Below are 25,800 nucleotides of genomic sequence, written 5' to 3' on the forward strand. Positions count from 1 at the left end.
GAAGCAGGTACAGAGTAGGTACAGACCCCACAAGAAGCACAGCTTTACTTTAAAGAGAGGCACATGGCTGTGAAATCAGGCTTCTCTTGTTCTGTCTCATAAAAGACAAGCCACCCTAAGGCCTAAGGAGCAGGAAGGACACGGATTTAGAAAAAACAGAGACGTGCCCTGAGGAAGGGGACAGGTGCATGCTCATGCTGATATTTTTGCTCCAATATTCGGGCTGATTCAGTCTTGCCTCTAATGCCTCCTGTCTGTGACTTTAGGTAAGTGGCCGCACCTCTGCCCCTCACCACCTGCTTCTTGGGCTTGTAACCAGCTGAGATGGCTTGATCTATGCAAAGCATTAGGTGGTCCATAAGTCCCTGTACAAGCCTTTAGGTTACAGGCAGACACCCAGTACCACATCCGGGGATTTGAACTCAGGGCCTCATGCTTGCACAGCAAAGACTTTTTCTTCCTGAGCCGTCTCCCCAGGCCTGTGCAACATTTAATCTAATATCATGCCAAACACAATGTTGTAAGCATGATGCTCTGCTCCTGGTTCTTCTTGTCACCTTTTCCTGAGGGTCGACCAGATAGCTGTCACTAGTGACTCCTGGGGATGGGATGTGACAAACTGCTTTATTTCTCATGGTCCAGGGCAATCACTGAGCAGAGCGGGTGACAGCATACCTGGGCTGGGCTTGGTGGCACACACCTTTAATCTCAGCATTAAGGAAACAGACGTAGGTGGATCTCGGTGAGTTTAGCCTGGTCTACATAGTTCCAGTACCGCTAGGGCCACATAGAGAGACTCTGTCTCAAAACACACGAACAAAACAACCTCACCACTACCACCACACTGGGTGAGGAGGAGGCAGGAAGCAGGAGGGGCTCACAGAGCCCCGGTGAGCTTCCTGTCCTGATCCATCTCTGATATTTGCTTCCACTCCACTCTCAGTGGCCACGCCTTTATTCTCTTCCCAATGTTGTGCTTTTTCCTGCTATCTTAGCCGGGCTATCTGGTTATAGTATGCCGACTCCCTTTTCTTTTCATCTGTCTTTCTCTGTCTTCCTTCCTTCCTTTCTTCTTTCCTTCCTTCCTTCCTTCCTTCCTTCCTTCCTTCCTTCTTTTTGAGACAGACCTTTTCTGTTGTAGCCCTGGCCATCCTGGAACTCACTATGTAGAACAGGCTGGTCTTGAACTCACAGAGATCTCCAGGGATGAACTGATTCCATTGGGTAGCAAATTGTACAACATCCCCGACATTTTAATGAAGACCTATCGTAGACACTACTCCTTGTGGAGGTAGGTACCCACTGAGGATGCGGAGCAGGTGTGATGAATACAGGGGATGAGAAGGTCAACAAGGGCTCCACACAGATGAGAGCTGCTCCTTTCAGCGGTTTGGGAACACAGGGTAACACTATGGGGTGCTTTCCAGGTTAGGGAAGGAAGGCAGAAAGACACACTCTGGGGTGAGGAGATACTGGAGACCAATGGCTGCTGGGGTGGGCTGCAAGCTTTCTTTAGAGATGCAGGCTCTGACTGGTTGCCCAGTGGATGGCCCTACAACCACGCTCATACTGGTAGCACGAGTGGACCCAGCGGTCTTTAAAAGGGTATTTATAATTGGGAGGGAGAGTGGAGATCAGAGAGTGAGAGGGATGTGCGTTTGATCATATTTTATGCATTTTATGCATGTATGAAATTCTCAAATAATAAATCAAAAAGTACATTTTAAAAAGTTAAGCTCATAGGAATTTTAAAAGACACAATTCAAAAGAGTAGAAAACATGAACTTCTCAATATACAGGATTGGATCGTGGTCAGGCAGGGGAAGTGGCTCAGTTGGAAAAGGGCTGCGGCACAAGTCTCGGGACCAGGTATGGAGATAGCTGGGTTCATCTGTAGTCCCGGCGCTGGGGTTCAGAGACAGGAGGCGCCCTGGCGTTCAGTGGTCAGGCAGCATGGCCAACTAGGCAAGCTCCAGGTTCACTGAGCACTCTGCCCCCCAAAATAGCGTGAAGAACTGTAAAGAAGATAGTCGGCCTTGAGCTCTGGCCTTCATGTGTACAGGTGCGCGCGCAACCCCTTCACGGTGCCTCCCACACGTACGCACCACACGCAGTGTTTGGTGGCTAATGTCGTCACTTTTCCGACTTCTCTCACTCTGGAGCTACACTGAGCCCCTGTAGTTCCCTTAGCGTCATGCACATTGGGCTTAGGGGGCACGGTGCTAAATGTGATCCGACAGCCTGAGCCGGATCACCAGAGCCCACGCGGGGAAGGGAGAGAACCACTTCCCCAGGCTGTCCCCTGATCGCCACACACCTGTCCTGGCACACATGTGCCCCACTTACACATAAATAAAGATGAACACATACTATGCTTTGGCAAAAAAAACAAAACAAAACAAAAATTGCCTTACCAAAGTTTTAAAAACTCTCAGGTAACTGTATCTCTCTTAATTAAATGGGTATTAAGAATTTAAACACATAGCAATGCACCTATAAAACTGAGGAGCGAAAGGATGATAAAACCCAAAAACACCTGTCTAAAACCAGGCTAGAGTCCAAGACCAGTGATGGGAAAAAGCCACCACCACTACTGCCATTATTTATTTTATTAATTTATTTATTTATTAATTAATTAATTTATTTTTTGAGACAGGATTTCCCTGAGTAACAGCTCAACTGTCCTGGCACTCACTCTGTAGACCAGGCTGGCCTCGAACTCACAGAGTTTCACCTGGCTCTGCCTCCTGAGTGCTGGGATTAAAGGCGTGCACCATCACTGCCTGGTCCATTTGTTATTTTTTAATGACTCAAAAAGTGCCCCAAAACTCCCCAGCGAAGGGGCATCTACTTTCAGATATCCACTGCATAAGTGACCCCAGGTGTGGCCTGGTTTGGAACCAAGGATGCAGCAGCTGCACGTAATTGCAGGATTTATTGCAGTTACTAAGGACTAAGGGCTGTTTATGGGCTCAAAGAGGGCAGGCCACCCCACCCCCACTCTGCCCCCCACCCAGTCCCTGAGCTGTCCAGGTGCAGGTTAAGTTTAGTTCCATCTGGGCAAGGATGGGGGTGGGACCAGCTGCCCACTGTAGCCTTGAAATTGAGGCCTTTGCTCGTTGACGGCCTGGCTCGTCGGTTGCACCTTTTGCAGGAGGCTGGGTTTGCCCGTTTCTTTCACATCCTTCGGTGACTTCGGCCTGGCACAGGGCTGTGTCCTCGTGGACACCCTGGAGAGTGGCTTCTGTTGCCACTGGACAGAGGCTGCGAGAACTGGTTCTGAGCCTCTGTGTCTCATAAAGTTCTGTCTCTGTGGAGGAGGCAAGTTTGGGAGTCAGGCCTAAAAGAGCAGAGGTAAATATGAGCAGGGACCCCCTGGGGACATCTGAGGCGCCATTAGTGGCCCCTGGGAGCTGGCTTTGCCTGCTCCTGAGAACAGGCTCTCACCTGTGCCTCAGAAGGAGTGTCCCAGCAGCTGCTCCCTCATGAGTCTGTTTGGGGGCCGTGACCCATGTTCAACAAACTTCCCTCAATTTCTAGGGTGTTCTGCAGCCTTTCCCAGGTTTATCTGCGAAATCAAGGGGAGTCTTGGGGGGGTGGTGACAAGAAAGTAGCTATTTGACATTGTGCTTTGTTTTTGTTTTTTGTTTTTTAAAGAAAGTTCCCCAGCAGTTTCACAGAGGTCTCTGAGAGACCCTCCATCTTCAAGGGCCTTTGCCGATATTCTTGCCATGTCGGGCCGGGCCAGGACTCTAAGCCGCGGCCGAAGCCAAGCCCTGGATATCACACAGCCTGAGGCGCCAGGAGCAGCTGCCGGCCCTGTAATGTTCCATATTTCTTTTCACACAAAACTGTGGGCCTGGGCGTGGGAGACCCATGAACCATTGCCAGGAGGTCAGGATGGGTGGGAAGGCCGGCTCTGACTCTCTCTCGAAGTTCGTATTTCCAATCTAGAGTCCATGCAGGGCAGCAGTTCTCAGCCTTCCTAATGCTGCACCCCTTTAATACAGTTCCTCATGTTGTGGTGACACCCCTCATCCAAAACACTTTTTTTCATTGCTACTCCATAACTATAATTTTGCTACTGTTACGAAACATAACGTAAATATCTGATGCCCCGGATGTCTCAGATGACCCCTGGGAAAGGGTCCTTTGACCCCCGCAAAGAGGTTGTGACCCACAGGTTGAGAACTGTGGTTTAGTGTTTTTAACTGCCCTGACTTCAGCCAAGGTTCTTAGTGAAGGCAGAGCCTGTCTTTATCACTTGTGACTTGTGACCCAAGGTGTGACCTGCTCTTCTATGCTATGTTCGCCTAGCCTTTGTGAATGGCCACCATTGCTGGTGAGGTCTCTTTGGCAACTGTCAATGGATGCCATGCTACCTGGACATCCAGGCTTTGCTGTTTGATCCCTTCTATCTCTTTCCTGTCCCCAACCCCTACCCCCCTTTCTAGACCCATTCTCAGTCTCTAACATCGGCTTGTAGCTCAGAGGTGACTCTGAAGCCCGTATCAAATGCTCCCCCTCTGGCCTCCCTAACCTCCCTCAACAGCGTCCCTGTGATCTACCCCCAGGGAGACCCTAGGTGGAGAGAGTAATCGCACTGCCTGCGTAAGTCCTGTCAATTTCTCACACAGAGAGAGGTTGGCAGGCGGGGTCTCCTTGGCAACCTAGGCCAGCTGTCCTAAAGCAAAGATCACCTACACCTACGGCCACTTCAGCAGCCCCCAGGCCAGGCACACCTGCTTCGGTGCTCCCTCGGCCCCCAGCCGGTTTCACTAAGCAGAATTGCCCACATCTGTGTGCATTACGAGGTTCCTCTCAGGAGTCTTTCTCTGAGTGCTGCTGCAGAGCTGACAGCTGGACTCTGTACCCACAGGCTCCAGAGAAGCTGCCTCATCCGCCTCCCAGCACCCCCTCCTCACCAAATACAGACTGCTTGCTTTCCTGGCCTCAAATTTGTCCTTTTGTTGTGGCAAGATGGAGGCGGATCACTTTCTTCTCTGACTGCCGCGCCCACTAGTCACCCTTTCTCCAGGCCTTTGCACCAGGCCTCTTCTCCCCTGCCCTAGGATACTCTAATGCTGGTCCCAGCCAGCACAGCGGCTTTCCGTGCTGTCTTGTGTGTGGACTCACGCTTGTGGTCATGCCACCAGGCAGACTCCATCCTGACCTCCCCCCAGAGATGTCACGGACACTTTGCCTCCCTGCTTCTTCCACAAGCCACTCCCACCTCGAGCAAAGGAATCCTGTCATTCACTTGCTCTGACTAGTGTCTTCAGATTCCTTCTAGAGCCTTTGTTCCACTGTTGTTTCCTTTGCATAACTTCCCAGTTATGCCCGCCTCCTCTCTGTGTCTTTTTATGAGGGAGGGTCTCGCTTCGTAGCCCAGGCCGACTTTGAAGTTGGGTGGTTGTTTCGACCCAGGCACTAATGTGGCAGTTAGCTGTCATCATACCAGTCCCCTAGGTTACTTTAAAAATTTGCCCGTTAGCAGAATGTAAGCGTTTTGAAAGTTAGGACTTGATTATAGCTTTTGGATGAGAAATGAATGCGGGGAACCCTGCTCTTCATTTCTGTTTTCACACACATACAGGCCACCTCACAGTGGAGAGAGTCACAGCCACCCAGGGCCTGGTCACCACAGCTGCAAACCCAGCTACGGCTACCCAGAGCCAGGCCACCACATCCAGGAACCCAGCTACGGCTACCCAGAGCCAGACCACCACAGCCAGGATCCCAGCTACGGCTACCCAGAGCCAGGCCACCACAGCCAGGATCCCAGCTACGGCTACCCAGAGCCAGGCCACCACAGCCAGGATCACAGCTATGGCTACCCAGAGCCGGGCCACCACAGCCAGGAGCCCAGCCAGGGCTACCCAGAGCCGGGCCACCACAGCCGGAAGGCCAGCTACGGCTACCCAGAGCCGGGCCACCACAGCCAGGAGCCCAGCCAGGGCTACCCAGAGCCGGGCCACCACAGCCGGAAGGCCAGCTACGGCTACCCAGAGCCGGGCCACCACAGCCAGGAGCCCAGCCAGGGCTACCCAGAGCCAGGCCACCACAGCCAGGAGCCCAGCCAGGGCTACCCAGAGCCGGGCCACCACAGTCTTGTGTCGGGCCCTTACAGCCCACAGCCCAGAACCTACAGCAGCTCCCTGTCCAGTCATCCCTGCCTGGAGCCTTGCCACCAGAGCCCCAGGCCCATCCAACTCGGACTTGGGCCCAAATAGTGAAACCGAAGAGTGACCCACCACAGGCCAGAACACAGCCACCACAGCTCCATGTCCAGCCACCCCTCCCTGGAGCTCGGCTACCGCAGTCCCCCACACCATCACCTTGGTCACAGAGGGAAGGCCAGGCGGTTGCATCAGAGGAATCTAGAGGAGCAGAAGGCAGGATTCCACTTCCAGGTGAGAGAGAGAGAGTGGTGGGGGGTGGTGCAGGAGACAGAGGCGTCTTGTGGACGGAGGTAGCCACAAAGGCATATTTCTGGACAGCTGTCCTCAATAGGTCCGCAGTGACTGGCGGGACGTGGCATGGCCACCTGGCTTCCTGTGGTGAGTTATTGCCTTCAGTTTAAAAGCTGACAAAATAGAAATGGCTGTTGTTATCTGACAGGCTGGTTAGTGTTGCCATCTTGCAATTTCAATAAAGTTAGCCTGTAAAAACACCCTCGGCAGACAGAGAATCTTCTAAGCTGCTGCCTGGGAAAGCTTGAACAGCCAACCATCTCCGTGTTCTTCCTGGGCGCATTCTTGGGACAGGGGTGCCAGCGGAGGGTGCCGGAGACCTTGGCTGCTCTCCCTTGCCAAGGGTGTGGTTCACGCAGTCGGCCTCCAGACGGGTTCCCACTTTAACTGCCATGGTCAAACATCTTGAGAAGCACACCACCTTTTATTCATAGTTAATGTACTTTTCTTTGTCCTTTCTGTGTGTGTGGCACATGGAGGCCAGAGGTGGATGGTGGCTGCTTTCCAGTTTCGTTTTGTTTTTTTCCAGGCAAGGTCTTTCACTAACCCCAGAGCTTTCCCTCTCTGCCAGACTGGCTAGCCAGAAAGCGCCTGGGGTCCTCCTGGGTCCATCTCCGCAGTGCCGGGAATATAGAGGCCTGTGTCTCTGTAGACACAGCTTTTTACAGAGGTGCTGCAGATCTGAACTCGTGTCTGCCACACAAACATAAGGACCCTTTGCCAACTGAGCCATCTCCACTGTTATGTGTGCACCTGCATATGGATATGGGTGTTTGTGTGCCACCATGAATGTTTTGAAGGTCTGTCACCATGTCTGGCCAACATTTTAAATATTCAAAAATAAATATAAATGAGCCATTGCCCCATGGCTCATGCCTATAATGTCAGCCCTTGGGAGCTTGAGACAGAAGGATCAAAAACTGAGAGTATCAGGAGCTACACGGAGGGAACTTGTCTTAAAAAAAAAACAAACAAAAAGTGAAAGGTATTAGCAAATACGCTCTTCACTGACAAGAAACCCGGAACCCATGAGATGCAGATGTAAATTTGAGTTTATAAGGCCCACCTCATGGCATTTCCCTAGTGCTATGGTCCTATCGAAGAGTGCCCACGGTGTTGTTTCCCGTCTGGGTCTGCGCACAGGGTATCCAGGAACTTGCCTCATTGACACAGTTGCTCCAGATTTCATATAGGGAATGTTTTCTATGGTACAGGTGCCAACTCTGGGCCTGGAGAAGATCCGCCCTCAGGAATGGTTACTTTAGCGATGAGCTGTAACACTTCGGTCACAGGCACCCTGGACCAGCGAGGACGCAGAGTTCACAAAGTGAATCTCTTTCAGTTCAGGCCTAGCTGCTGCCGAATAAACATTTAAAACTACATCCATCTATATACTATGTGTGTGCTACATGCATCTCAGTGTAATAAAAACGAGGGAAATTCCCATCCTCATTGCTCTTGGTGAAAAGAGTATTCTGTCCTTTTGTTTGGAAAGCCTGAATTTAAACCTTTGGTTGGTGCATTCTGGTGCCCATAAGAGGGCAATGTACTACCTAGGTTGCTGGCTTACACATCCCAGAGTGAATAACTGATGAATTTGGGAACAGGAACCAACTTTCCAGGGCGCCACTGTGCAAGCTGAGGAGTTGTCGGCAGATTTTGGCAAGCTTCTTCCATCTTTGCCAGCCTTGACTGTCTTATTACTAGCTGAGGGTTAACATAATTTGTTGTATTTTTAAAAGATTTAACTTTTTTATTTTTAAGAATGTGCCTGTATGGGGGTATGTGCATGTGTGGGCAGGTGCCCAAGGAGGCCAGAAGAGTGCATCGGCTTCCTGAAGCTGGAGTTGTAGGCGGTTGCTAGCTGTCCAACAGAAGTGCTAAGAACCAAACCTGGTCTCTTGTAGGAGCGGTGAGCAGAGTGTGCTCCAGGCACCAGGCTCTCTTCAAACCCCTATTCCCCCTGTTTGTTGTGTGTATTTGTTCCTGTGTAGAACACCACCCCACAGCCATAACAAAGGAGCAGACTCAGAGGCCTTGTGGAATCTACCAAGACCTTGTGGTGAACACCAGGAAGGAGATGAAGCATGTTAAAGACTCAAAGAGAGGTACGCTGACCTTGAAAGGAATCCTATAAAACTATTTTTATTTTAAGTTGAAATGTAAAGCTAAGTAGTGTTACAAACATCTGGAGAGGAGGCTCAGGATGGGAAACAAGCTTTCTGTGCAGGTATGAGTTCAAATCCCTGCAGCCCACATGAAGTAGTATGCAGGTGTGTGTGCGTGCGTGTGTGTGTGTGTGTGTGTGTGTGTGAGAGAGAGAGAGAGAGAGAGAGAGAGAGAGAGATCCCAGTCTCCCAGTCCTCCTATAGCAAGATCTGGAAAGCAACGACAGGAGAAGGCCTAAAGCTCCCAGACCAGCTAGCAGGGCATGCACAGCAGAGCGCAACAGAGACTGCTTCAAACAGGTGTCAGGCCCAATGCTCACAGCTGTCCTCTGCCCTTCCTATGGCATTTATGTGACTGTACTTATATGCCCAGACGAGCACACACCACGTATGCAGAAGAAATGATAATATGTATTTAAAAGATTCCCTACAGCTTCGAGCAGTCACCATGAACACGTAACAGGTTCCCCACGGATTGTGTGACAGCGTCACTTTCAGATGTGATGGTCTGGTGTAGGGGTCTGGACGGGTTGTGCATTTTTTTCTTCCCACTTACAGTGTCTAAAGCGGTGGTTCTCAGCTTTCTTAATGCTGCGACCCTCATTAATAAATTCCTCATGTTGTGGTGACCCTAACCATAAAATTATTTCATTCTACTTTATAACTAATTTTGCTACTGTTATTAATATGTTAATATTTGTGTTATGAATATGTTAATGTTAATATCTGTGTTTTCCAATAGTCTTAGGCAACCTCTGTGAAAGGATTATTTGACCCCCAAATTGAGAACTGCTGGTCTAAAGTAATGTGCCTTGCTTTCTAGGGACCGAAGGCAAAGTTATTAATCTACAGACAAACCATTACCAAGTGACCTGTGGCTGTGAAATCGCATATAAGTACAATATTGATTACCAACCTGACATAGAGGATTTTAATATCCGCACAAGTTTACTGCTCCGTCATGAGTCTATACTCGGCAAATTCCACATATTCGATGGAAACTCATTGCTCTTACCTCAGAGGCTACAGCATTTGGTTAAGTAATGTTTTTCTAAGAATCTTCTGAACATTAGTAACCAGGACCTCAATTGTGGGGCTGCGCTCTCTCTCTCTCTCTCTCTCTCTCTCTCTCTCTCTCTCTTTCTCTCTCTCTCTCTCTCTCTCTCTCTCTCTCTCTCTCTCTCCACACACACACACACACACACACACACACACACACACACACACACACACACAGCCTGACACTCAAGTTTGAATGTCATGGGTCTTGAAGTTCCTCATTTTAGTGCCTAAGTAGAAGTTAAATGAGATTTAAGCACAATGCAGGCCAAAACTGGTGATAGAGGTGCCAGGGAGGTGACTTAGCCAGCAAAGTGCTGGTGTGCAGGTGTGGAGACCTGGGTTCGGACCCTGGCACTTGCATAAAAAGATGAGTGGGCCCAGTATATGCCTGTGACCCCAGAGCAGGGGAGGCAGAGACAGAGGATCCCTGGGGCTGGCCGTAACGTCCAGTCTGCTTAAATTGGTGACCTCCCAAGTCCAGTAAGACCTTGCTTCAAACTCCAGGTGGATATTGATTGAGGAAGACACAGAATCATTGGCCTTCAACATACACACACACACACACACACACACACTCACACACACTCTTAAAAACATAGAAATGCACACACACACATACACACATAAAACTTTGTTTCATTATGAACTTCATTCAATATAAGTCTGGACAGAGCAATATTTTATATATATATATACATTTTTCATTTTTCTTCCAGTTGAAAATTTATATTGCTTGCTCAAACCAATAACTTTCAGGAGCTTAAGTAAAAAGATAGTTTAAATATAATATTGTGGTGCTTACATCTGTAGATTGTGTTTTCTGAATGTGAGAAGAAACTGCCACCTTGGTGTGGGGAATCGAGTGGCATGTTTACTGTCATTCACTGGGACCTAGTTTTCTTGAATACCTCTACTTTTTGTTTGCTTTAAAGTGTATGGGTGTGTTCTTATATGTGTACAGGTGTGTATACATATGAGGACAGAAATGGGGACTGAATTTGGGTCCTCATGCTTGCTCAGCAAGTAATTTACTGACTGAGCTGTCTCCCCAGCATCCCCCACTCCTTGTTCTGTTTGAAATCTTAGGAAATGGAACTTGTCAGCCAGACTAAAGGTGATGAAAAAGTGAGAATCAGGATCCGGCTTTCCAGTGAGCTCCACCCCAATCACCCAGACTGGCTTCGCTATTACAACATCCTCTTTGGGAAGTGAGTGAGACACGATCTTCCCCCAGGGGTGCTCCCCCTGCTCACCGTGCTCCCCCTGCTCACCGTGCTCCCCCCTGCTCACCGTGCTCCCCCCTGCTCACCGTGCTCCCCCCTGCTCACCGTGCTCCCCCCTGCTCACCGTGCTCCCCCCTGCTCACCGTGTTCCCCCTGCTCACCGTGTTCCCCCACTCACCGTGCTCCCCATGCCTGGAAGTGAACAAAGCCACATTCCTTCAACTGTATGTGCTCTTGAGGCCCCACCTGCTGATACAAACAAGAGACTTCTGAGTAAAATATTTGAACCTCAGAGTCAATGTGCAAGTTCAGTATCTAGTCCCTAGTATGTTTCCTCCTGCCCATGTCCACTTCCTGGGTCTGCCACGGGTCTGGAAAGACACTGCGTGTCTACCCCTTGTGTCTTAAATATATGTGTGTTCTCTTCTACACTCATAAGGACCATTTGGGCTGTGGAGTCTGCAGGATGTTTTCCAGTTCAGTCCTGGGAGCAAAGGATATTCTGCCTACCTTGAGACCAACCTCATCACATGGTTTACCTACCAAGAACTTTGTGTTTGTTGCTTTCCTCGTGTGTCTTTGTGTGTGCTGCAGGTCACACTTAGTGTCCTCAAAAGGCCACAGATGCTTAACCTCATGTGTCTTTGTGTGTGCTACAGGTCACACTCAGCGTCCTCTCGAAGGCCACAGATGCTTTCTTTGTGTCTCTTTGTGTGTGCTGCAGGTTGCACTCACTCAGTGTCCTCTCTTTGCATTTCTAGAATGCTGAAGCAGAAGAAGTTGGAAGAGTTGGATTCAAATCCCGGAGACCTCAGAGACATCACAGTCATGCTCCAGGGCACAAGGTTTGAGAAAAAATGGGGAGGGGGGCTAAACTGATATGTAAAAATTTAATTAGAAAATCGGCTTTGCGACCGCTACTCTGATTTGAAGTGGTGTGATTCTTTTTGTTCTTTTAACTTTATGGATCTTTTGTGGGTTTCATACCACACTTTCTGATCCCCTCTATCCCCCCCTTCCCCTCACATCTCACTCTGCCCTTGCAACCTCTTCCCCAAAACAAAACAAAATTTAAAAGAAAAACCAAAGACCAAACAGATAAAGAAGACTCATCATGGGAGTTGCAGGTGGCCCGATGAGTCACATAATTTGCCCTTTATTTAATGTAAGTATTTTAAGGTTTTTATTGCTTTTTTATATACATTTTTATTGATATTTATTGAGCTATGCATTTTTCTCTGCTCCCCTCCCTGCCTCTCCTTTCCCCCCTTAAATCCTTGCCCAAGGTCCCCATGCTCCCAATTTACTCAGGAGATCTTGTCTTTTTCTCCTTCTACTTCCTATGTAGATTAGATCTATGTAAGTCTCTCTTAGCGTCCGCGTTGTTGTCTAACTTCTCTGGGATTGTGGTTTGTAGGCTGTCTTTCTTTGCTTTATGTTTAAAAACCACCTGAGTGAATACTTGTGATAATTGTCTTTCTATGTCTGGGTTACCTCACTCAAAATGTTTTCTAGCTCCATCCATTTTCCTGCAAAATTCAAGATGTCATTATTTTTTTCTGCTGTGTAGTACTCCATTGTGTAAATGTACCACATTTTCCTTATCCATTTTTCCGTAGAGGGGCATTTAGGTTGTTTCCAGGTTCTGGCTATGACAAACAAAGCTACTATGGACATAGTTGAGCACATGTTCTTGTGGCACAATTGAACATCCTTTGGATATATACCCAAAAGTGGTATTACTGGGTCTTGAGGAAGATTGTTTCCTAATTTTCTGAGAAATTGCCACACTGACTTCCAAAGGGGTTGTACCAGCTTGCATTCCCACCAGCAATGCAGAAGTGTTCCCTTTTCCCCACAATCTCTCCAGCATAAATTGTCATCAGTGTTTTTGATTTTGGCCATTCTTACAGGTGTAAGATGGAATCTCAGAGTTGTTTTGATTTGCATTTCTCTGACTAAGGATGTTGAACATTTTCTTAAGTATCTTTCGGCCATTTTAGATTCCTCTGTTGAGAGTTCTCTGTTTAGGTCTGTACTCCATTTTTTTTATTGGATTATGTGTTCTTTTGGTGTCCAATTTCTTGGATTCTTTGTGTATTTCGAAGATCAGACCTCTGTCTGATGTGGGGTTGATGGAGATCTTTTCCCATTCTGTAGGCTGTCGTTTTATTTTGTTGACTGTGTCCTTTGCTTTACAGAAGCTTTTCAGTTTCAGGAGGTCCCACTTATTAATTGTTTCTCTCAGTGTCTGTGCTACTGGGGTTATATTTAGGAAGTGGTCTCCTGTGCCAATGCATTCAAGTGTATTTACCACTTTCTCTTCTATAAGGTTTAGTGCAGCTGTCTTTATGTTGAGGTCTTTGATCCATTTGGACTTGAGTTTTGTGCATGGTGACAGATATGGGTCTATTTTCATTTTTCTACATGTTGATATCTATTTATGCCAGCACCACTTGTTAAATATGCTTTCTTTTTTCCATTTGATATATTTTGCTTCTTTATCAAAGATCAGGTGTTCAAAGATGTATGGATTGATATCCGGGTCTTCTATTTGGTTCCATTGGTCCTTCTGTCTGTTTTTATGCCAATACCAGGTTATTTTCAGTACTGTAGCTCTGTAGTAGAGTTTGAAGTCAGGGATTGTGATGCCTCCAGAAATTCTTTTATTGTTCAGGATTGTTTTGGCTATCCTGGGTTTTTGCTTTTCCATATGAAGTTGAGTACTGTTCTTTTGAAGTCTTGGAAGAATTTTGATGGGATTTTGATAGGCATTGCGTTGAATTAATTTGCCCTTTAATACATTCAACTTTACTTGCAAGTGTTCACTGCTGTGAGTCATTGAAGTCATTGGTCTGGCTCCAGGCCTCTGGCTTCTGCTATGCCACTGATAATGAGCTCCCACTGGGGCTCCTCTTGGATGTCCTGTTGTTGTCCTGTGTCATGGACATCCTGATGTTTTGGATCTGTAGGTTCATCCCCTCCACATGCTCATAGATGTGTTGGATGTTGGGGTGGGCCAACTCAAAGCTCTGATTCTGAGCCTGGGTGGTAACTTTCTTCATTATCACAACCCAGGTGAGCTTTCTAGCATTGCCTCTAGCTCACTAAATGCAGAGTCTGCAGCAAGGAGCAGAGATTTTTAAAGTGACACCCACCGATCATGAACAACGAAGATTCACTATGCCAGGCTTGGATAATCCCAGCACGTGGGAGGCTGAGACAGGATTGATGAGAGTTTAAGATTACAGAGGAAGTCCCTGTCCCAAAAAACAAATTCAATTTAATGTAAGGTGAAAAGATTGACCTTAAAAACAATCCCAGCACTCAAGGTACTGAGGCAGGCTGAGGTGGTGGCAGTGCATGACCTTAATTCCAGCACTCTGGAGGCAGAGGCAAGTGGATCTCTGTGGTTTTGAGGCCGGCCTGCTCTACAATGTGAGTTCCAGGACAGCCAGAGCTACGTAGAGAGACGCCGTCTTAAAGAAACAATAAAGCAAGCCTTATGCTGAGGTAGGAGGAGGAGAAGCCCCAGGCTCTGCAGTGGTACTGCATGTCAAATTAAAACTGAGTATGATAAACTTTTGTTAGGCATTCAGGTGGGGGCTCACTGTGTAGCCCTGGCTGTTCTAGAATTCACTATGTAGACCAGAGTGGCTTCTGACTTAGAGATCCTCTTGCTTCTACCAGCCATATGCAACCATTCTTGGCTTGATAAGCATTGTTCCGTATTCTAGTTATTACAGGCCTCAGTTGTCTCTAGAACAATGTGGCTAACATTAATTAACTCTATATGTCTGTGCTGCTGGTCTCAAATGCGACAGCGTATAAAATTACATCTAGCTTGATGCTTTGATCAGAAGGGACCTGGTGAAAATAAGGGATTTAAAGCAAGCAGCTCCTTTGGCCAGCCCAGTTCTGACATGGAATGCTGGGACTGGCCTCTGTGTAACGGATTCTTTCACAGTATGGACATCCAGCGTAGCTACAATGCTTCCATCCTCCCGTATGAGAGGAGCCTGACCCTGTGTGCTGACGTGACGCATAGGCTGCACCAGACGAAAACTGTGCTGGACATCTTGCGAGAGAAGAGTGAAGTCCCGAATGAGGAGGTCTCTAAAGAGCTGGTGGGATCCATCGTCTACACCTTGTGAGTCTGTTTCAGACACTGACTAGCTGTTCTGGCTGTCGCTTTAGTCCCTTTGTCATATGCTCAAACAGCACACATTTGTAGTTGGAGTTTTCTTTGGGCCACCAACCAGCTCCCAAATTAAGATGGAAGACTTATTAATTATGAATGCTTGACCTTAGCTTAGGTTTATCCTTCTAGCTCTTTTAACTTAATTCAATCTTTTTCTATTCATCTACATTTTGCCTCAGGGCTTTTTTTTAAACCTTTTCTTTCTATATGTCCTACTTTCCTGTGTCTTCCATGTCTGACTGGCCCTGGCATCTCCGTTGTTTCCTTTGCTTTCTTCCCCCCACCTAAATTCCCCCTCCAACTTACTCTCTTTGCCTGGAAGTCCCACCTATCCTTCCTCCCTCACTATTGGCCATTCAGCCTTTTATTAATTAGACCTTAGGCAGGCAAGGTAAAATGGCAACACATCTTTACACAATTAAACAAATGCAGTGCATCCTTACGTAGCTAAGCAAATATTCCACAGTGTAAACAAATGCAACACATCTTTACATAGCTAAACAAATATTCTGCAGCACACATTAATGAAATTCAGGGCTAAAGTAGGAAAATAAGCATCATGTGATCCTTCTCACTTGCTTACCCAGCTTGAGGATTGGGTGTGGTGGCGAATGTGGCTGGTGTCTGTCTCCATGCCCCTGCATCTCCCTTTGTCTGCTCCTGGACCTTGATGGGTTTTCTGCTCGAGTTCATCCTGTTCTAAACTGTTGGTGTCTGGTGCTAGGCTTATCCCGAGGGTGGCTTCCACCTTGGAGGGCGCTTTTTCTTCATTTCTCCTTCTGTTTCAGAAACTTTTCCTTGAGGAGTGAGTGCAGTTAAGGAACCAGTGATGCAGCCAAACTAGTGGGAAAAACAGAGCCAAGGCTCACCTGGCCTGACTTTAGACCTTGTTAGAAAACACAGGAACCCTGATGCGCTCATGCCAGCAGAGGGATGAGCTGATGGTCCAGTTAAGCTGAGCCCTTCATAGTCCCTGGGTGTTTGATAGGAATGTGGATCACTTCAGGTCAAGGATAGTCTTTATAATAATGCGCTGGGGAGTAACTGGGCATCTATCTGCTCCTCCCCACAGAACACACAAAACTCAGCCAAATTTAACTTGGGAATTCCAAATAGACTTTGTGAAAATATAATTTTATTAGAAACATCAGACTTTAGATGAAAGAAAAGCACTGCTAGATAAGACACCAAAAAGAAAGGGGGAAAGAAGCATGGGGAGAGCGTTGTCAGCACACTGAAGAATGAGGGCAAGCGAACAGCAAGGGAGTCACATAGTAGTGAGAACGTTGTCAGCACACTGAAGAATGAGGGCAAGCGGACAGCAGGGGAGTCACATAGTAGGGAGAGCGTTGTCAGCACACTGACGAATGAGGGCAAGCGGACAGCAAGGGAGTCACATAGTAGGGAGAACATTGTCAGCACACTGAAGAATGAGGGCAAGCGGACAGCAGGGGAATCACATAGTAGGGAGAGCGTTGTCAGCACACTGTGGAGAATGAGGGCAAGCGGACAGCAAGGGAGTCACATAGTAGGGAGAGCATTGTCAGCACACTGAAGAATGAGGGCAAGCGGACAGCAAGGGAGTCACACAGCTCACAGTAAAGGTGCTTACAGAACATAGACAGCACAATAGAAAGACAACTCAGTTTTTATGAATGAGGAAAGCATCTGACCAGACATGTTTCCAGGGAGCATGCTGCTGACCAGTAGGTGAAGCGGTGCTCACCCTGGGGTACAGGGATGCGACTGTACCCAGTGTGCTACTTCACACTCTCCGGGACAGCCAAGATAAACAGCCCAGGGCAGAGGTGATGAGTGAGAACCAATCACAAGTGAAATATCACTGGAGTGTAAAAAGTGTAGGACTCTGAAACCATTTCTCTGGAAAACAATCCGACATGCCCTCAGCGGTGACAATGACGTTACTCTCGACCCAGTTATATAGGTATTTCCCGTATAACCTGTATAGGAAACCCACTCAGTTATATAGGTATTTCCCGTATAACCTGTATAGGAAACCCACTCAGTTATATAGGTATTTCCCGTATAACCTGTATAGGAAACCCACTCAGTAATACAGGTATTTCCCGTATAACCTGTATAGGAAACCACTCAGTTATATAGGTATTTCCCGTATAACCTGTATAGGAAACCACTCAGTTATAGAGGTATTTCCCGTATAACCTGTATAGGAAACCACTCAGTTATAGAGGTATTTCCCGTATAACCTGTATAGGAAACCCACTCAGTTATATAGGTATTTCCAAAGGGAAGTGAGAGCTCGTGTCCACTAAGATGAACATAAATTCCATCACAGTCTGAAGCTGAGCAGACTTGATGTCTACCATTTTGTCAGTAGATGAGGCATTTTATGTTCATGCAATGGAATATTACTTAGAAATAGGAACGTATGACATGCTTATGACTGGAGGAAACAATTTGAGTGCTCTATGATTTCTATGAAATGTGTGGCCAGGTCGGAGTGTGGAGAGACAAGAGCACTCGGTGCCCGCCTTGGGTAGGACCGGGAGATTCGGCCAGGTGAGAGAGAGCCACTTAGCATTTTGGTATTCTTTCTTGATAGATGAAATGTAAAACCTGGTTGATGATCAAATGGTCAATCCAGTGTATTCTAAAAAATAATATCGACAAGACCCCTGGCATGGATGAACTTGCACAGTGTGTCAGAATTTGCAGTACTTTCTTCCTGGCATGGCTGTGTACCATGAATGGCCAGGCATGGCTGTGTACCATGAATGGTCAGGCATGGCTGTGTACCATGAATGGTCAGGCATGGCTGTGTACCATGAATGGCCAGAGCTTGACTCTTACCTCCACCACAGGTACAACAACAAAACCTACAGAATTGATGATATCAGCTGGGATAAGCATCCTGATGATACGTTTAAAAAATCTGATGGCAGCATGATCTCATTCAAAGACTACTACTGGGAGGTAAGGGATTTTTCTCTCTAAATATTTAAATCGTGAAGATGCTCATATTAGATTGATTTCTACGTTATCTTTAGGTGCCTGAAACATGTATTAATACATTCTGCTCCATCTGTGGAGGAATGGCCATTTACTGAAGAGGTCACAGAGTGTCTCAGAAAAGCAGAAAGGACTGAGCTGGGCAGATGAGGGAGAAACATGGGACTCAGGATGTGTCTGACAGGTTTTGTCACCAACAAAGCTAGTAAGGCAGGAACTGTATGGGGCGGAAACCACCTGGAATCACATTTTATGTGCTGGGACAAATCCGATTGCACTGTGAGCCAATAGTATTGAGCAGAGTGTGATATATGCAGCATGCAATATATATCACCTATATGTTGCTACCATATGCGATCATGACCATCACACATGTGTGCACATGCGCACATTCACTGTATGGAGTGATGAACTTTGATCTTGAAACATGCTTTTATTCTTCTCACCCTTTCCTACCAGCTCCTCATACACTGCCCTCCTCTGCTCTCAAGTGTTATATGAACCAGAGTTCTTTACCCATGTATCTGCTCATGGATGTGTAAGTTGGTTCCATGACTTGGCTCCATATCACATATATTTAGAAGACATGAAAGCAGAAGGGAACCCTTTTGGAGTGAGGAAGGGGGAGTACAGAAGGCAGAGGCCAGGGCAATGGGAGCAAGACAGCAAAGTGCAATAGCACTTCATGTAACATGCGTGAAGATGTCATACGAAACCCCATTCTTTTATTTGCTAACCTAAAGAAAAATGGAGACAAGAAAATTTAGTGAGGCAGTTGCTCTGGGGTCAAAGGATGATGGCCTGGATTAGGGTGGTATGGGTCTCAGGGGAGGGTGGGACAGCACAGGCACCAGCTTGGGGACGTTTGGTGAGTACTGTGGTGGGGAGTCTCAGATAGGACAGTGTGTCATAAGGATGCTCTAGAGCAGCTGCCTGGGCTGGAAAGATGATGCAAATTGTTCCACCAGAGGACCCAAGTCTGGTTTCCAGTACCCAGACCTACAGGAAGAAGGGTCCCCCAACAGTGAGGTGTTGAATGGGAGGGTGGGATGAGAAAAGACAAAAACAATAGCCATAGCTAGGAAGTCTCAGCATAAGCTTATGACTTGAGCCAGGCATGGTTATTAAGTACAGTATCATATGCACCGTTTGCAGAGCCAGGCATGGTTATTAAGTACAGCATCATATGCACCGTTTGCAGAGCCAGGCATGGTTATTAAGTACAGCATGATATGCACCGTTTGCAGAGCCAGGCATGGTTATTAAGTACAGCATCATATGCACCGTTTGCAGAGTGGGGATGGGAACAGCTGACGTCAGCAGAAAGTCAAGTCAGATCATATTGGCAAAGAAGACATGGGATGCTTCAGAAACAACTGCATTAAGACTGATAAACACAACCCAGGGAGAAGAAATTAGGTGTCCAGAAGCCACGAGCTCGACTCTGACATCAGACTGGCCTTGCCAGTTCCACTCTTGGACAACTGAAGTTTCTTTTGTCCTTTCATTAGCGCCTCTGTGTGGAGTCAGACTGACCCAAGACACACCACACTCCTGCACCCACACAGACACATGCATAACTAAAAAAAAATAATTTAAAAAATAGCAACAGGCTACATTGGGGGAAACATATCTCCTGGCAGCACCGTAAGCTTTGAAGGTTAATTTCATGCAGTTCAAGGGGCTCAGGTGCAAGCCCAGCCTTAGTCTGCATGTCTAAGGTGAGGGCTCTACTGCAGTTCCCTAAGGCATAAGCCAGAACTCATAGTGAAGCCCTTGTTGGGAGGAAGGACAGTTTTTGTTCTGTGATGCTGTTTCAGAAGTTGTCTTTTTCTACTGCAAGCAGGGTCTAAGTTTAGCAGAAATGACTCAGCAGAGAGGCTGGAAGACCTGTAACTGACATTTAGGAGAAACAAGGTTTTGCCCTTTTTGTAAGTCTCTTGGATTGGGGCGATGGCTTGGTGAGTGAAGTGCCTGCCACTCAAGCATGAGGACCCACATTTGAATCCCTGTCACCTACATAAAAGCCAGCGCTGGCAGTGTTTAAACCATTGCTGGCATGTGGAGGCAGGACTGCAGAGACCTGTGGGCCAGTCTGCCTGATCTGTAGGGTTCAGGTGCAGTGAAACCCTGTCTTGAGGTAAGACGGCGAGTGATAAAGCAGGACCCTTTATTTTGACCTCTAACCTGCACATGCACGCTTGTTGTAAGGAGACTGCTTGTTTGTCCCCAGCTTCCCAGCTGCCGAGAACTGAAATAACCACACAAAAAAAAATCTACAATGCTGCTTGGCCTATTAGCTTATGCATATTTCTAGCTCACTCTTATCTCTTAAGTTAACCCATTTCTATTTTATATTTTGCCACGAGGCTCATGGCCTACTGCCAAGGTTCCGACTGACGACTTGTATCTTTCTCCTCTGGCAGCTCCATGGTGTCTCACAACTCCACCTTTTTTTTCTCCCAGAATTCAGTTTAGTTTTCCCACCTAGCTCTACTCTGGCCTATCACAGGACAAGCCTTCTTTATTCATTAACCAATAAAAGCAACACATATACTGAATGACATTTCACACCATTTCCCCTTTTCTGTTTAAACAAAAAGGAAGGCTTTAACTTTAACATAGCAAAATTGCATATAACAAAACAGGCATCAAGCAAGAATTACAGTTACAATATTTATATCTATCTTTTATCATAACTAAGGAAAACTATAACTGTAACTAAGAAAACCTATAACTGTAACTATCTATTCTTTAATCCATCAAAGACTCCAGAGGATATATTACCTAAGTAAACAGGAAGTGCATAATAAGCAACTTCCAAAACTCTAGAATTGACAGAGACATCTCAGTACCTGGACAGTCACCCAAAGTTGTTCTGTACCATTGGGGCACCCACCTTCAGCCTACAGGCCCATAGAATCTGGCAGACTTTTCCATGAAGCAGGAAATTTCAAAGACAGTTCCGCCTATATTGGCAATTTGTCAAGTCACTTTTGTATGTCCTGCAGAATGTCTAGCAGACTCTTTAATGAAGCAGGAACCCCAAAGGACATTCTAACCTTCTTTAGGCAAGTTCAGCAATCATCTTTCTGTGGGTCCTATAAGTCCAGTCCATACAGCATAACATCAAGCAGTCCAGGCAAGAGCAGTTTCTTGCCCAAATGACTAACAAACTCCATAAGGAGCCTCTTCAATACCATCTTCCTCTTGAAGTAATTGGTGCTGCCAGGAGCAGATGTGTCTCATTGTTATAAAAAGTCCTAAGTTCTTAAAATAGTTTAAATGCCATATTCCATAGGTTTTTGAAAGGTTTGAAGATCACCAATCTAACTGAAATATATCTCTATATCTAGAAAACCTAACATGACCTCAAACTTGACTATTATAGATGATTACCTATTAACCTGTATTTCTTAATTATACATTACATTTTTAAATGAGCTGCAAAACACAATAACTTAATCAAGAGCAAAAAGTATACACATAACAAAATTGACCTTAAATTTGTATCAATAGACCAAGATCCATACCAATGCAAATCTCTGTAACATATCACCCTTTAAATGTAAACAAGCATTTATAAACAATATTTGGGGATATGGGCATAGTTCTCTCCAAACTGCCTCTTGCTTTTTGTTGGGCAAAGCAATTTTGGGGGTATTCACAGAGACTTTTTAGGGGACCTTGGTCCATCAAACCACATTAGTTTGGAAGGAGTTCGTAGGTTCTCATCCTCTGTGGAAACAAAAGAAGAACCTCTTTTCCAAAGCAACAAATCCTTAGACCCAAATTCTGGAGTAAAGATACCTTTAAAATATATATATTGGTTTAACTTATCAGCCCATACAATGAACTGTCTCTCTGTACTTAGCTCCTTTGCAGTCAAAAAACTAAAGAAAACACAATATATATAATTCAGATTCTCTGTGCATATTCCATCTTTATGTGGTTTATTTTTTACTCTATTACCTTTTCTACAAGTTTAATATTTATTTTACTATCTTTACTCCTTTAATCTATGACTGTCTGTGCTCTTTTATATTTGTCTCTTTACTCTTCTCTGTCCCAAGCCTATGTACATTTTTTTAAAAACACACTGTGCCTCATTTAGAGGTCTTTTATGTCTGAATCTGTCCTATTGTGTGTCTGAATTTTTTTTGTCCAGGAGCCCAGGAACACTTCTTAAAATGTTAAGCAGTGTTATTAGGACTAAGACTTCTTTGCTTTTTGGCTCTGCCCAGTCCAACATGGTGGAGGGGATCCGTTCATTGCCTCTGAGAGCCATTCTGTCTGCCCAGATCTAGGGTTGGGTCACAGCAGGTCTGTGTTGTCATTAAGAAGGTTGTAGCACTCTGTTCACAAACTCCATTTAAATGCTCCATAGCCAGACTTCCCGAAAGAGTCAGAGTTAGTATGGCAGTATACCCCAAGAAGTCACCGTTTCAAAACTGTGTGGATTTTTTTTTAATCACTTAATCAGGAAGACCTCTCTCAAAGGAGCTGTGTCATGCTGCCAGCAAGCAGAGCAAGAGGCTGTGTTAAACTCTGCTTTCTTTTGTGTGGCCTTTTAACGCTTTCTCAGGTTTTACATGGATCTGGTTGACCACGTTGGCGCACTATTCTGTTGTAAGGAGGTCACTTGTTTGTTTCCAGCTGCCGAGAACTGAAACAACCGCACAGAAGCTGTATTAACTACAACACTGCTTGGCCTATTAGCTTATGAATATTTCTAGCTCTCTCTTAAATTAACCCATTTCTATTATTTTATATTTTACCATGAGGCTCATGGCCTACTGCCAAGGTTCCAGCTGGCAACTTCCATCTTTCTCCTCTGGTGGCTCCATGGCGTCTCATGACTCTGCCTTCTTTCTCCCAGCATTCAGTATAGTTTTCTCTGTCTAGCTCTACTCTGCCCTATCACAGGCCAAGCCTGCTTCTTTATTCATTAACCAATAAAAGCAAACATATACAGGACTTCCCACACCACACACACAGGCAAGCACACTAGCTCATATTTATGCACACACATGCATACACCACAAACACAGATATACCTTGGACACATTGCACATATATAAGCACACACAGGCAAACACACTAGCACATGCATATACCACAGCTACAGACACATCGCACACATACAAGTACACATGCTCTTGTACACTCTCACACATACATGCATATACCACAAACACATATCAGACACCACACAAGAGTCTGTCATCTATCTTCACACATAGTTTTGATGGTGTGTTTTATGGAGCCCTTCCCTTTGGCTACAGATGATTATAAAGGCTGGGGTTTTACCACACTCATGTAGACAGAAAAATTCTCCACACATTTTTTAGAGAAACAGTGGGTGTGGTGTCTCTGTGTCTCGTGTGACCCATGCTTCTCTTCCTGGGAAGTTATTGAAGCTTTGTTGACCACTTGTCTTTCTCACCTCCATGGAGCAGCGACACCAAGAAAAGATATCTTCACTGGATCAGCCACTTTTGATGAGCTTGGGCAGGTGGAGGAAGGGCCAGATGTCTACACCTCGTGAGCCTATCTTCCTGGTCCCTCAGCTGTGTAAACTGACAGGTATGACCTCCATGGATCTGTGGAAGTTAGCCCTTCTTTAAACATCAGGTGCAGAAACTCAGGCTTTCCCAGTACTCCGACCTGGAATCGCATCCTTTGGGGAGTTGGTTATTCTGTCCCTAGATACAGACTTGCATCTTCTCTAGGACCAGTTGACCCTCACCTGTATGCTGTATCTTCTTGCATTTTCCAAAGGCCTAGCACGTGCTGTATCTGAAAACCATAGGCTAATGGCGCAGCTGACTGACAAAATGAGAATGAGCCCAGTGGATCGGAGGAATGCACTGAACAGGTTCATGACCAGCATTCAGGCGTAAGTACCTTTCTTGGTTGCTGCGTGCGTGCCTTGTATGTGCCATGTGCCATGTATGTGGCATTGTATGCAGGTTGAGACCTGGGTGTAGCCTTTCAGCACCTATGATCCTTTTGCTAAAACGGTGACAATCATAAGCTAGAGGTGGAAATTTGGGCCTGAAATTCCAGCATACTGGAGGCTGAGATGGAACTTACAAACTTGTGCCCAGCTTGGTTAGCATAAAGAGATTCTGCCTCAAAACAGTTGGAGAGATGGCTTGGTGGTGGGTGAGCTGCCTGCTGTGGAAGCGTGAGGACCCAAGTTTACAGCCAGGCACTTACCTGCTATCCCGGGGCTTGCCAGCCAGCCAATCTCGCTCAGGTGGGTGAGGTCCAGGCTCAGTGGGAGACCTTGCCTCAAAAATAAAGTGGAGAGCTATAGAGGAAGATTCTCCCATTGTACTAGAATCTACATGTAGATACATAGGTGAGCACTCATATATGTGTATGTATATACAATACATAAACAATGATTACAGACGTGGTCATTTGTGGGCTGAACAGCTCCATCTTCCTGACACTCAAGTGTTAGCTTCCAACAAGGGGAGACTGTGGCCCAGAAGTGAGTGCACAGGCACAAGAGGAAAAGACGGTGCCCTCAGAGTTTTGTCTGTGGCATCAGTGTAGAGTAAGACCTTGGCTTCAAGGGAAACTACCCAAGTTATTTTCTTGCTTGGTTGGAACTACTGGGATTTGTTTTACAGAGACCAGGAATTTAAAAATGAGTTTCTGCCATGGAGTGTGACATTTGACAATAGGAGTCTCTCGGTGCCAGGAAGAGTTCTGGGCTCAGTAAAGCTTTTCCAAGGTGCCAGATCGGTAAGCCATAGCACCTTCACCTCAAAACACATTAAAAACCACAACTTGTTGCTTTTTACCCCCTCAAGATGACTTCATTAAATGAGAGGACGAATGTTTGATAAGAGCACACATCTGCCATGCTTAGTACCTAAGCAAGCTCTGAACTCCATCTTTATCTAAGAGAATTGTGGGCATTTGCTGCCGGGAATATAAGTTCCTGTGTTTGGGCTGCTCCCTGGGCCAGGATGGTTTCACGGAGCCCCAGGGCATCAGTGTTGGTCGGAAGTGTAACAGGTCAGAATGGAAGCTAGGCAGAGGAAATAGTTTTGATTAGTTAGAGTAGAGAGATGCAGGAGGCAGGTTGGTCTCACCTGCCAGTCTGCACCAGACCTCGGTTTGTCTACGTAGGAGGTTAGCACCATATGCTTCTCTCACCAACTGTGCTTAGAGGCCCAGTTTCCCCTCACCTGCATCTTAAATACCAAATTTACTCCATATTTGAGATGAGGATCACAAGGCCAAGGTGGGGAGTCCTGCAGCTCGGAGAAGCCCTGGCTTCCAGTTTCACAAGGAGAAAAGACGGACATACAAATTGGCAGGCAGCGGCAAGGGCACAGTGCAGGAAGGAACTGGTGATGCCAACCTGTCATCAGTGTGTTGTCTGTGTCTCTAATCCCTTTCCAGTACACTGTCAAACCACCCCAACAGACCTGGCTGGGAGACTCGAGGAACATAGCCTTACACAGACCAAAGTCCTTAGACCGCTGGGTGATCCTTCACACCAGGAGCTGCGTCCCCCAGGTCAACCAGCTAGTGAGCACACTCGAGACGGTCACTAAAGGAATGAATATAAAAATGTCACTGGCAGCCAGGTAAGCAGGGACTGAGTATGTCCTGGTCTGAACCAGCTGGTGACCCTTGGAAAGCCAAGTTGCAAGAAT

General features: G+C 46.4%; 1 protein-coding gene and 1 long non-coding RNA gene across 2 annotated transcripts in view; one reads left to right on the forward strand and one right to left on the reverse strand.

Moving 5' to 3' along the window:
- Positions 1-2,594: 2,594 nt before the first annotated feature.
- LOC146895423 (uncharacterized) lies at positions 2,595-6,746 on the reverse strand. Its single transcript, XR_014998717.2, has 3 exons — positions 6,339-6,746; positions 3,448-3,568; positions 2,595-3,310 (listed from the first exon to the last, which is right to left on the reverse strand). It is a non-coding gene; the product is annotated as an uncharacterized LOC146895423 (long non-coding RNA).
- Positions 6,747-7,561: 815 nt separating this feature from the next.
- Piwil3 (piwi like RNA-mediated gene silencing 3) overlaps positions 7,562-25,800 on the forward strand; it is a 32,014-nt gene continuing 13,775 nt past the window's right edge. Inside the window, exons 1-10 of the mRNA XM_087898176.1 lie at positions 7,562-7,617; positions 8,381-8,385; positions 8,468-8,581; positions 9,465-9,681; positions 10,938-11,150; positions 11,688-11,771; positions 14,894-15,076; positions 17,971-18,082; positions 23,578-23,704; positions 23,900-24,017. Coding sequence (XP_087754302.1) covers positions 7,562-7,617; positions 8,381-8,385; positions 8,468-8,581; positions 9,465-9,681; positions 10,938-11,150; positions 11,688-11,771; positions 14,894-15,076; positions 17,971-18,082; positions 23,578-23,704; positions 23,900-24,017 — 1,229 coding nt within the window. The remainder of the gene's footprint in view (positions 7,618-8,380; positions 8,386-8,467; positions 8,582-9,464; positions 9,682-10,937; positions 11,151-11,687; positions 11,772-14,893; positions 15,077-17,970; positions 18,083-23,577; positions 23,705-23,899; positions 24,018-25,800) is intronic.

Source organism: Myodes glareolus, chromosome 2 (genome assembly GCF_982192425.1).
Source record: "Myodes glareolus chromosome 2, mMyoGla1.1, whole genome shotgun sequence".
Classification (NCBI taxonomy): domain Eukaryota; kingdom Metazoa; phylum Chordata; class Mammalia; order Rodentia; family Cricetidae; genus Myodes; species Myodes glareolus.